Raw genomic sequence first — 11,498 nt, 5'->3', positions numbered from 1 at the left:
TTTGCCCCATTCAAAAATACGTAAGGAGAAAAAAATTTCTCCTTCCTCAACCACCAATTGAAAAAGCTTAAATTCAATGGAAAAAACTACGAATACCACCCATACTTCTTCCCTGTCTCTGCTCATATATCCTCAGTGGCTGAAATTAAAAAACCATCTCCATAGATATGATACAATACTTCTTCGAAAATGCATGCATTGTTTATAACATGAAATTCACATTTGACTAGAATAACATTTCTATAATTATTTAAGCTTAATTGATGATTTTGAAGTGACTCCTTGCACTTTTTGATCCCTTTTTTATTAGTTGGAAAAAAAATTATAAAACAGGACATCAAGAGGTGGACAACTAATGTTATCGATGAGAGTAGCCTGAGTCTTTTGTACTTTCAATATAATTTATATCATTACATGTTCTTACAAGACTCAAATCGAATCACACAATTATGCGGGGCAAATTTGTGACCTTGAAATAAAATGCATAAGATGCGATCCATCTTAGTACTAAAAGGCAACAATTGTATCCATTGATGAGTCTAGAATTCATCACTTGAAGCTATTACAATATGCTAGCCAAATTTAAGAATATAATAAGTTTCAATTAGTTCAACTGGTAAAGTCTCTGATGGTTAAATAAGAAATCTAAAATTCAATCCTCTCATACGCCAAAAACTGATTGATGTCTTAGTTTAATGATAAAGAGCATAACCATCAAATGCAGATAGAACAATTAGCTTAAGCTATTATACTAATGGAATTTAAAAAGTTATTGAGGCCACTCTACTCGTCAGTTTTTTAAATTTCCTCACACCTCAACAATTTCTAAAAAGCTAAACAATCCCCAAATTTTCCCAACAGCTAAACTCCAATACACAACAATTCCAACCACAAAACAACATTCAACTTAAGCTGATATACTTTGAAGAGTTTCCTTTAAAAAAATAAAAATCAGAAATTTAAACTGCTACATCCCAAGTTGTACAACAAAGAATTTTAAGATTTAAACTCTAATTTCACCTCTTCCACTTTCCGATAATTTCCAGGACACCACACAGTCCAATTAAACCATAAACAACAAATTAGAGTCTAATATTGCTGATATGTATCGAACTTAAATAGAAAATTATGGGGGCTCCTTATGAAGGCACCAACCAAGAAAATAACAAATTTATTCCCCTTTCTTTCAAAAGATTCTGAGAAAAGAATATAAAATAGCATTTCTAGAATAAAGACGTGGAGCTCCAGAATGTGATAAAAAAGAGTCAGATCCCCATTCCTTCAAATCTTTACAGTACCAATACAGGAAATGGCAAAGCAAACAAAAGTCAACATTAAACCCGGACTATGACACTTAATGGGATGAGCAAATACTACTTCCTGCAAGGGCCAATTATGGTGTTAATTAGATGTAAAATAAACAAAATTTCACCATGTTTAATATATACACACGTTAAAATTGCAAAACCATAATGTGCCTATTTTGACCTCAACACATGCAAATGACCACCTCCGAGAAGTTCAGTCACTTACCCAACAAAACATAATGATCATTGTGCAAATGTGTGTGGTTTGTCTTCCAAGTAATTGAACATTGGAGCTCCTTTCATTCAGGTGTTTGGATCTTTATTACCTTTGTGTTTTCAATGTGGCTTAAAGTACATTTATTACATTATTAAAAGGCAATTAAGTAAACATACATAACAAATTCTTAAGGAGCTCAAATGGACTGTCCCCTAAATTTATAACAACTGCTTCCAGTGATTGCAAGATCGGGTCATTGACATTTAGTTAAGCCTATGAAACTACAGGAAAAAGAGAACAATAGCATGTTCTCTTTAATGAAAATGCTAAAAGCCCTTACTATAAAACAAAAACCAAAACCAAAACATCATTCGGTGGTCAATTATTAAACACAGAAACATTATAGCAAACATATCAAGAGCAATATTCCTAGGCAGTCAACTCTAGAGAAGGGCAACTAAAAAGCAATTCCCAGCAAACATGAGGATCGAATGAAGAAAATATTGATGGTAAGTGTATTTAACAACTCCTAAGAATAATCACTACTAACAACTAACAAGAAACATGCCCAAGCCCAACTCAAATAAATTTTGACAAAACGCAAAAATACATTTGAATAGTTTTGAAACCATGAAAACTCAAACTTGTTCATCCTGAAATCCTAAAATTGAATTACATTATTTTTCTAATAATGAGAGAAAAATGATAATAATAAAAAAAAATAAAAAAAAAACCAAACTCATGTGCGCCTCTCAAGCGCTTCCACTAGCTCTAGAGTCTCTCTCTCTGTCTCTTGTGCCCATTTGATTGTGAATATGGTATTTGACAAACGGGCTAAAGCCAGAGGAGATGGACATGACCAAAAGAACACTCAAGAAAGCTATCCCATTGAAGGCTATACCAATCAATTGGTGGATTGACAGAGAGAGATCAATCGGTGGCAGTCCATATAATTGCAGCATCTGAAGGGTCTGAAGTCTGAACAGTTTGGATTGACAGAGAGAGAAACTGTAGAGTTAGAGATAGAGTAACTCCCGAAACCAAGGAGAGGCTCAATAAACATTAAAAGGTGGGAATTTGAGCTGTAGCCCAAAAAAATAAAAAATAAAAGAGTAAATTGCAAATTGCAAATTGCACCCCTAAAATTTGGGAGTGATTAGATTTTACACTCTGAAGTTTCAAACGTTGGATTCTACCCCCTGAAGTTTAGGGTATCTAGATTTTACACCCTAACGTTTCAGAATTTGGATTTTACCCCCTACAATTTGTGATTGTCTGGATTTTACACCCCAAAATTATAAAACTTTAGGGTTTAAAATCCAAATACCCTCAAACTTTATGGGGTAAAATCCAAACACCACTAAAATATAAGAGCTAAAATCCAAATTTTGAAATGTCGAGATGTAAAATCCCGACACTCCCAAACAGGGGATAAAATCCAAATTTTGAAATTTCAGGATGTAAAATCCATTCACCCCCAAACTTAAGGGATATAATTTGCAATTTCCCCATAAAAAATAAAAAGAAGAAGAAGAAAAATAGGTTGGAGAAAAAAATTGATAACCTGGATGATAATGTGGGAACAAAATAGGTTGGAAAAAAATATTTGATGAGTGCTTTTATTCAATTTTAGTTATAAACCAATAGTAAATAGTAGCAATTATTATGATTAATAAGTGACAACCGGCTTAGAGAATGTGTGAAGTCATGGGCACTATTGAATATTTTAATATTTATATATTAATATTGGTAAAAAAAAAAAAAAACAATGGAAAACAAAATAAGGAAAAGAATGATGACATAATCAATGATGTGGCTTAACAAGAGCATAAAAACCTTAAATGTTACACTTCCATTTCTATATAGTATATAAATATAGATAGATGTGTTAAGTTTTTGTAAGGTAGCACAATATAATCTCACAAACTATATCAATTTATCTACAAGTTTAACCACTAAACCATTAGCATAATAAACTATTTTGTAATCTTAGCATTTAACATAAATTCATAAACCACAAACTAACCAGCTCAGTTTTTCCCCACAAAACAAAAGCAACTAACCCCAGGTCCTGAAATTAAATGAACACAAAGAGTCAGACACTAAATTCAACAAACAACTTAAAGCTCAAAAGCCATATAGAAACTTCTCAACTACTACACAAATGAGAACATGATACTTTACCAATTAATTCCCAATCCAAAAGGCAACCCAACATTCAAAACGAACTCAACAATACAATTCAATCAAAAACTCTCCCACTAGATAACAACAATTTGAAACATGAGTTAGCTATAAATTATGACCAAAATCATTACTTTACCTCTGAAACCAATCAAATTACATCACAATCAGGATTATCTCAGCTCACCTTGATTCAAGGCATGTTTACAAAAAACTGTGACAACACCGAAACCTCTTAGAAAAAGAAAGGGTTAGGTGGAGAAATTGGGAAAAACCCACCCCCTAGAAAGCAGTTCTTATTGCCAATTTAGCATGAGAATAATATTTTCTTTAAGTAATTTTATCAGCTTTCAGAATTTTATTCTATTCATGGTCCTCATTCAGATTATTCTTTTTCATAACAAAGTCAAATGAAGGATTATGTTTTTATTGACAACCCCTTTACTACCACTAACCTATTTGTTCAACAATCTTTCTTTTTCTTATTTTCTTTTTATTTAACAGGAAAAATAAATGATGGGGAAAAAATCCAACTATGTAATTGTTGCAGACCGTTCACAATTAGGTCTCACAATGAGGTGTTGCTAACTTGTGCCACGTTGTACGCAGCTTGAAATTTGACACAAGCCATTTTCATTCTCTTTTGGAAAGGGAACTCAAATTAGCGAACAGTAAAAAGGCAAGGAAAAAATTCTGTTCCATCTCTCTTGTTTGGGTGTCATAGATTTACTTCATATCCAGCCACTAATGAACTAATCTACAAAACCAAAGCCCTAAACTTATAGTTTTGCTTAAAATCAAACAATTATGTAAAGAGGAAACTGTGTGAAACCATTGAAAAAATTCGGTTTAAAAGACCTACAAGACCTCTAATGGTTGAAGGGCCAAAAGAAATCTGTCCCTTACCCTTACTCCCTCTTTCAATCAGCATCAAAATCTGACAGTGAACCTGATTCAAACAGCACAGTCTCTATGGTAAAATATGCATACCATATGATTATTCACTAACTGACAACAATCAGATATGAAAATGAAAAAAACAATAATAAATAAGTGAGAAACCCAATAATATAATAATAACATATAAGTTTGTTATTAAAGAAGCAGAAACCAAAAAACACAGCTTACCTTCCCATGTGAACAGCAGCAAGCATTTTTATGGTGTTCGCTCAGAGTCCCCACTGGATTTTCAAACAATAAGGAAGTCTCATCTACCCCCCACCCCTGGTTATGAAATTTAAGAATAAAGAAGCTCCCAAAACATCTAGAGAAATTAAAGTAAACTGATATAATATTCAGATTTCTGAAAAATAAAGAAGAGGAACACTTCTAATATCTACATTAGTCCTAAAACCAGATCCAAACCAAAAGAGAAACAACAAATACTCAATTCAAATGACCAATGCTGTTCACATGATTCAGTCTATGTCACAAGAAAAATACATGGAGTTCCCATCATGCATGAAACATAAAGGACTAAATTTAAGAATTTGTAAGACTTACATAGTAAGAAGGGATAGCAACTCGACCATCCCACAGGTTTTCACAAGCTGATCTTGAAGTAGTGTGTCTCAGATGAGCAAAATGGGTTCCAAACCACCCTGCTTCCCTAACAAAGGCACAATAAGAGTCACTTTTTGCGAAGCAATTTCTTACACAAAGGCCCTAAATTATCCCTGAAAGTGAGAGTGGGTAGGAGTAATCGGTGATAGAAAGCGAAAGAAAAAAGTGACTTGGAGCAGGTAAAGAAAATCTAGTCCAAAATCTTGAGCGTCTGCAATCTGCACTGACTTTCTGCCAAAGAATCTGGCAATGTCACTCTTACTCTTGTTTTGACCTCCCTTAAGCCCCTAGCCAGTCGTTTAGTATACTATGTCATTTGACCTCTCTAAAAGGGTTTTATTACACCACAAACAAAGAGGCAAAAACTCTCTTTTTCTATATATAGTAGGATACCAAATCCTGGTCAAACTGACTACCCGCCCCCCCCCCCCCCCCCTGTGAGAGGGGAGGAAACCTCAGTCAAATATCTTCTGGTATTGTATCTTCCACTTATAAATTTTTCTTTCAAAATAAGAAAACTTTCCAGATCCCGTGATAATTACATCATTTTAACTTACAAACAAGTCATCACATCTGGGGATCACTTCCAAAGTCCACTAAAAAATTTCATATTTCTGTCCAAGAAATTCACAAGGCAAAATAAATTAGATAAGGCTTCTGTCCAATACTCTAGTACACTAAACAGATAAGAAAGTCACACGTGACAAATATGAGACTGACACATAGTCAATTTTAGACACAAGTTATATTCATGTTTGGAACATTGTTACATTTGTGTCTAGAACACTGGAAGCAAGTCAAATCCAAATAAATACTGTAGGAGCACATACATATTCCCCGACGGCAAATATTGTAAATGCCACAGGTCTTACATCTAACTAAAAATTGGTGGATTCAATTGGAGGGGGATATTATCCCTAGTCTTATTACACTTGCAACAAATAATAATAAAAAATTCTCTTGTGGCAGCAGTAGCAACCAAAACCAAAAAACATACACAAGCTTGACCTACAGGAATACCATTTATGATCAACTAAATTTCAATTTCTAGTAGAATGCAATGGCAATGCCTGTAAAACATTAAGTATCATTGGTTAGCATCTCATAATATACAGCAACAACAACTTTCATTTCAGCTAAAGAAACTATAGTTTTCAAAGGTGTGATAATGACACCCCCTAAATCTTAACATACAGAAGCTAAACTAATCCATATTGCAAAGAAACTCTGCTCTCAATTAATGAGAAAGAGAGAGAATGATATAACCTTCCACTGTGTTGAGATGTATGAGTATACAAAATACATGTTGTAGGGTTATTATCTTCAAGATGAACGTTTGAAAGCAAATATAGTGAATACTGAGTAACCCCCTCACACTGCAAAAACCTTTCATGCAAATGAACAAGCCGGCTATCCTGTGTATGAGTAACAACAATATCAAAACTGGTGTGGAGTGGCGACTGTATACCAAAAAGTAATTTTCTAACATATCTATCTGCTCATAGGTTCTAATTGAACTTCCATTCTTCCAGATTGTTGTGACTCTTTTTCTGCTAGAGTTCCAGTTGGGCTTAAAAGATCATGAGAATCATCTTCATCAACGTTACCCAACACCCAATTGCTTCTTCCAAAAATTCTCTCCCTCCTCCGACGTTTTTCACGGAATTCCAGATACACAATTATCAATGCACCAACCAAGAACCAAGCCATTAAAGCCCAATTAAGTCCATGAACATTTTCACCACCATATCTTTCTCCTAAATGCTTCATTCCACTGACGAGTGCTGCAATACCGGCAACAATGGCAGATCTGCCCAAAATGACATGGCCATACTCCCAAAGAAGCCTTTCCGAGGTAACCTCCTCCCCATTATCTGGTTTTTTAGGCCTTAGGTACGCATTCACTGGTTGTACAAAAGCCAAAACAATTGCCGTAATTCCAAGCTTAACATGTAACGAACTAACATAGAATCCCCTAAGCTCAGCCACTGCAAAAAGAAGGCCAAGGAAGACGATTGCCAAACCCGAGTACTGCAAGTAAACATGAATCTGGTACCAACCATCACCCTTAACATGCTTTAGGTACCTAGCTGCCAATATTCCACCAGGAAGCAAAATGCCCCAAGCCAGAAACATCATAAACCCATGTACAGCCAATACCGGTCGTAAATCCTCTTCTGCCTCTGCAGAACCACGCATAAGCTGCACCCGAACAGGCCTGCTACTTGTGACAGAATGCATATTTCTCTCGCTTAGACTCCCATTCGACCATTTAGCACCCATTGCCCAAATAACTTTAAGAGGTGTTGTGGGATCAATAATGTTATTACACTCCAACCTTTTATGACCACGACCACAAGACAGAGGCTTCAAGGGACGTGTGAATTCCAGAGTGATGATACCACCCTCTGACTTGCACCTCACGTATGTCAAATTCTCATGAGTCGGATGCACGCTCACTGCATCCTTTCCGTCAATCCAATACGTGTTTACCCGCCCTACCCCGTCCTCGTCCATCCAACCCACATATGCATAGCTATTTATCATTCCAGTACCAAATCCAATTGCAAGATAACCACTTTTCTTCTCGCCACGAGCTGCAATTGATATAGATTCCTCCGACAAAGTCCAAAAGAATGTAACTTGCTGATCATCCAAAACAACACTATTATTATACATGTCAGGCAGACCCCCATCAACCACCTCCACTCTCCACCCCATTTTCACTTGATACAAAGACTGATAGTAAACTTCATCAGGCGTATTCCTATTGGGCGCCCACACTAACTCCATTGGACTCGCTTGAACTCCCTCAGCATTCGCCCCCCCTGCATAAACCGTCTCATTCAAACCCCTCAATGTAGCATTCCCACCAATTGCATCCGAAGTAATGTAAAAAGAAACATCATGTCCAGCTTGAATTGAAAACTTAACCGGCACCCCACGTTCAACTCTCAACACCGGAGCCTCCTTCTTGTTAATGTAAAACACTTTAGCCGGGTGAGGAGGGTTCGGGTAATGCAATGCAGGACCGGACACAACCACGAGCGGAGCATTAGCGTCCGCAATAATTATGTCCTGATCTTCCTTATCCTCTGAATTCAGAGGACCCAAACAATCATCAACTGGGTCTGATACATTAAGCACAAAATGCCCATAAAACCCACCATGATTTTGAGGAAGATAGTAAGGTCTCAAAGTATCAGGTGGCCTTATAGGCCCAACTGCCCAAATCACCGTTAAATTCTCTTTATGATTCACCGGCAAATCATACTTGTCATCAACCGAATTTAACGGTCTCCGATATCGAATAAACGAGACCCCATCAATTCTATGCCCATAAACCAACTTGGTATTGTTGACGAGGTCAACCGGGTCGGATCCTTCGTAGATGGTGTCGGGGCAAACGCCTTGTACGACGCCGTCTTTGTCGGTCACGCACTCGCTGTAGTTCGTGATGTAATAGTCGTCCACAAACGGCGTGCCGTCTTCTTTGAAACCCGCCACCGCCACGTCGGATTTGATCATGGGCTGCGAGGTCGAGTTCGGGTTGGCCCACCCGAACGCCATGTAGTCCGTGATCCCGGTCGCCGCTTCCAACCCGATGTCGATGGAGTCCACGTCAGCATTCAAAGTCCACCGAATCCTGTACCTCTCGTTCAACTTCTTGCAATTCTCGAACATGGTCGGCTCGGTATGGTTGCGAGAACTCGGCGGGTTCGACCCGGCAACCGGGGCGTCGAGGACGACGTGGCCGAAATCGGAGGCGGTGGGGAGGTCCCAAACGGACAGGACTTGGATCCGATCCCAGGTGACGTTGCTTCTCAAATGCACGTCGAAGGTGGCGTTGGCGTAGGTGTCGTTTAGGGTTTGGTCCGAAACGACGAAGCCGTTTGCTGTGAGGTTGGCGAAGTCGGGCGCGACGGAGCCCCACCAGTGGACGTCGGATCCGGGTAGCATGTCGAACTGGGAGACCCGGAAAGAGCAATCGTCGAGGATTGTTAGGGCGCCGCGGAGCTGGTGCTGGACCATTTTGAACTCGGATCGGAGGCCCACGAGGGGGCTGGTTTTGGAGCAGGTGGGATTCGGATCCGCATGGCAGAGGAAGAAGAGGAAGAGAAATAGAAAGAGAAACCCGAGGAAGATGGGTTTCTGAGGCATGAGATCCCGGATCTGGTACTGGGTGTGATCCGAAATTCGAATCAAATAGTTGAGAGGGAATGATACAATTACCCCGGTGGGTTGATGAAGGAGAACTGAGGTGTCGCCGTCGATGAGAAATTAGTACGAGGAAGTTGCCGACCTCTGCGTTTTGCGTGGGGTGGTTCTATTTGTTTTTTTCTTTTAATTGTTAAGCGGAGAAGCCACGTTGTTCTTGGGGTTTGCTTTGGAAGCAAAAGACAATTTCATTTGGAATTGGGAAGAGACATGGAAGCTGTCCAACATTATGCCTTTTTTTTTCTTTTTTTCTTTTTTAATTTTTCTCCTCCTATGAAGAAACAGCTTGTTTTCTTCTAGTCTAGGTTCTTACGAGGGAGATTTGGATATTAATATTATAACTAAAAAATCGAGTAATGATGTGTTAAAAGAGATTATTAGAAAAAAAAAATTTCTAAAAAAATTAACACTAAAATGCAAAAGCCACTAAACATTTATTTATTAGGTGTTGAAATAACCCATCACATAAACAGTAAGAGTTCTTCAATTAACCCAATAAAATTTCACAAAATCTCACAACATGCAAATTAGTAGTCTTCCGTTGGTCAAAATAAAAATTAAATTATTTGATTCTAAAAAAAAAATATTATACTAAAACTTTCCATAATTCAAAATTTAGTTGTGAAAATATTATGATGTTTTGTTGAGTTTGTATATTTTTTCAAATCTTTTACGTGGGGTGTCATTTTCTATACAATTTTTGTGAAATGATTGCATTTGAATGATTACATCCTCATTTATGGGAATCTCAACAAAAGAAATAAGAAGATATCTCATTATGTAATCTTTGGAATTTTTAAATAATTATAAATATATTATTTAGATCATCAAAAATATCAATATTAATGTGGAAATTTAGAAGGAAAAAAAAAAACTAAAATGTTTCAAGCAGTATATTGAGTTTACCTATTGATGCATTAAGAATATTAAAAATCACTAAACCAATAAAATAATCATATATTAGTCGCCATGAAAAATATCGGCCAATATTTCAAATATTAATGAAATTTTATATTAAAATCTCATTTCTTCTAGAAAAAGAGTCATTTTTCAAAAATTATTTTTATAAAATTATCTCATTTTTCTATGTTTCATAGCAACCTTGAATGAGTTGAAAAGAATCTTTTAACTTCTTTTATTTCGCTTGCTGTAAGATATAATTTAAAAAAAAAATTAGTTGAAAACAATCTCTAAAAATAAGTCATATTTTTTATGTTAATGTGGGGCCAAAGAATTCGGCGACCCCGGCCCATTTTTGTACTGGCTCCAAGGCCCACGCTGAGAATGAAGGAATATCCGAGGATGAACTAAGAGAGCCTATATTGCCGAGAGACATCGCCGAGGACAATCCTGTCATCGGCCAACAAGATCATAGAAGGGAAGAGTAGTGCGCCATCAAGGGTAGCCTCCTAGAGCATTCTGAAAAGAGGGACGAGTACAAGGGGTCAGCTATGGGAGCGTGGTGGAGGAGCAATTCAATGAGAAATCGTCACCTCCGCATTAAGTACCCCTAACTAACGTCCTAGCCGCATTAATGAGAAAATGACCTATGAACAGCGCTACCTCGATTATCGCGACTCACAGAACACCAGAAATGATGTCTGATGGGACAGATACTCAAGTATAGGGTTAGATGATTAACAAGTGGAAAGCTAAGATCATTTAAAGAGGACTATATAATAAGAGAAACCCACCATATGGGGGGGGGGGCAATCAAAAGAACTCCTGCAATCATGGCCACCCAACGCATACTAGAACAAAGCTTTTCAGATGGTGCCAAGGATGAACTTTCTTTGATAAACTCAGCTCGTTTCTGTTTGATCATCATGTAAATCCATCCTAGTCGTTATTCACGCATTAAAGGCTAGCTCTTTGGCCCACTCTTTACAAATTTATTGTATTAGGCTCACTGGGCCAAGATTCCTTACGTTTTGGGTTTGGCCCGAAAATCGTGACCCTATAATTGGCGTCGTCTGTGAGAAAAGCTTGTGTGATAGTAAGTGCAACAG

The 11,498-nt window shown here is 37.3% G+C and overlaps 1 protein-coding gene and 1 long non-coding RNA gene across 3 annotated transcripts; both read right to left on the bottom strand.

Moving 5' to 3' along the window:
* Window positions 1–358: 358 nt before the first annotated feature.
* LOC136061737 (uncharacterized) lies at window positions 359–5,684 on the bottom strand. 2 transcript variants are annotated; one of them, XR_010623583.1, is made up of 3 exons: window positions 5,212–5,684; window positions 4,837–4,932; window positions 359–4,657 (listed from the first exon to the last, which is right to left on the bottom strand). It is a non-coding gene; the product is annotated as an uncharacterized LOC136061737 (long non-coding RNA). The 2 variants fall into 2 exon arrangements; XR_010623582.1 differs by having other exon boundaries at window positions 359–4,932.
* A 697-nt stretch (window positions 5,685–6,381) lies between these two features.
* LOC112033895 (cytochrome b561, DM13 and DOMON domain-containing protein At5g54830) lies at window positions 6,382–9,764 on the bottom strand. Its single transcript, XM_024066667.2, has one exon. It carries the CDS (start codon window positions 9,430–9,432, stop codon window positions 6,763–6,765), a length of 2,670 nt encoding a protein of 889 aa, XP_023922435.1. The 5' UTR covers window positions 9,433–9,764; the 3' UTR covers window positions 6,382–6,762.
* Between the last annotated feature and the right edge of the window lie 1,734 nt (window positions 9,765–11,498).

Source organism: Quercus suber, unplaced genomic scaffold, assembly GCF_002906115.3.
Source record: "Quercus suber isolate HL8 unplaced genomic scaffold, Cork oak 2.0 scaffold_17, whole genome shotgun sequence".
Lineage (NCBI taxonomy): Eukaryota > Viridiplantae > Streptophyta > Magnoliopsida > Fagales > Fagaceae > Quercus > Quercus suber.
This window is presented reverse-complemented; position numbering and strand designations above follow the sequence as displayed.

Excerpts from the sequence above, each read along its gene's own strand:
- LOC112033895 (XM_024066667.2), bottom strand. The coding sequence starts at position 9,432 with ATGCCTCAGAAACCCATCTTCCTCGGGTTTCTCTTTCTATTTCTCTTC.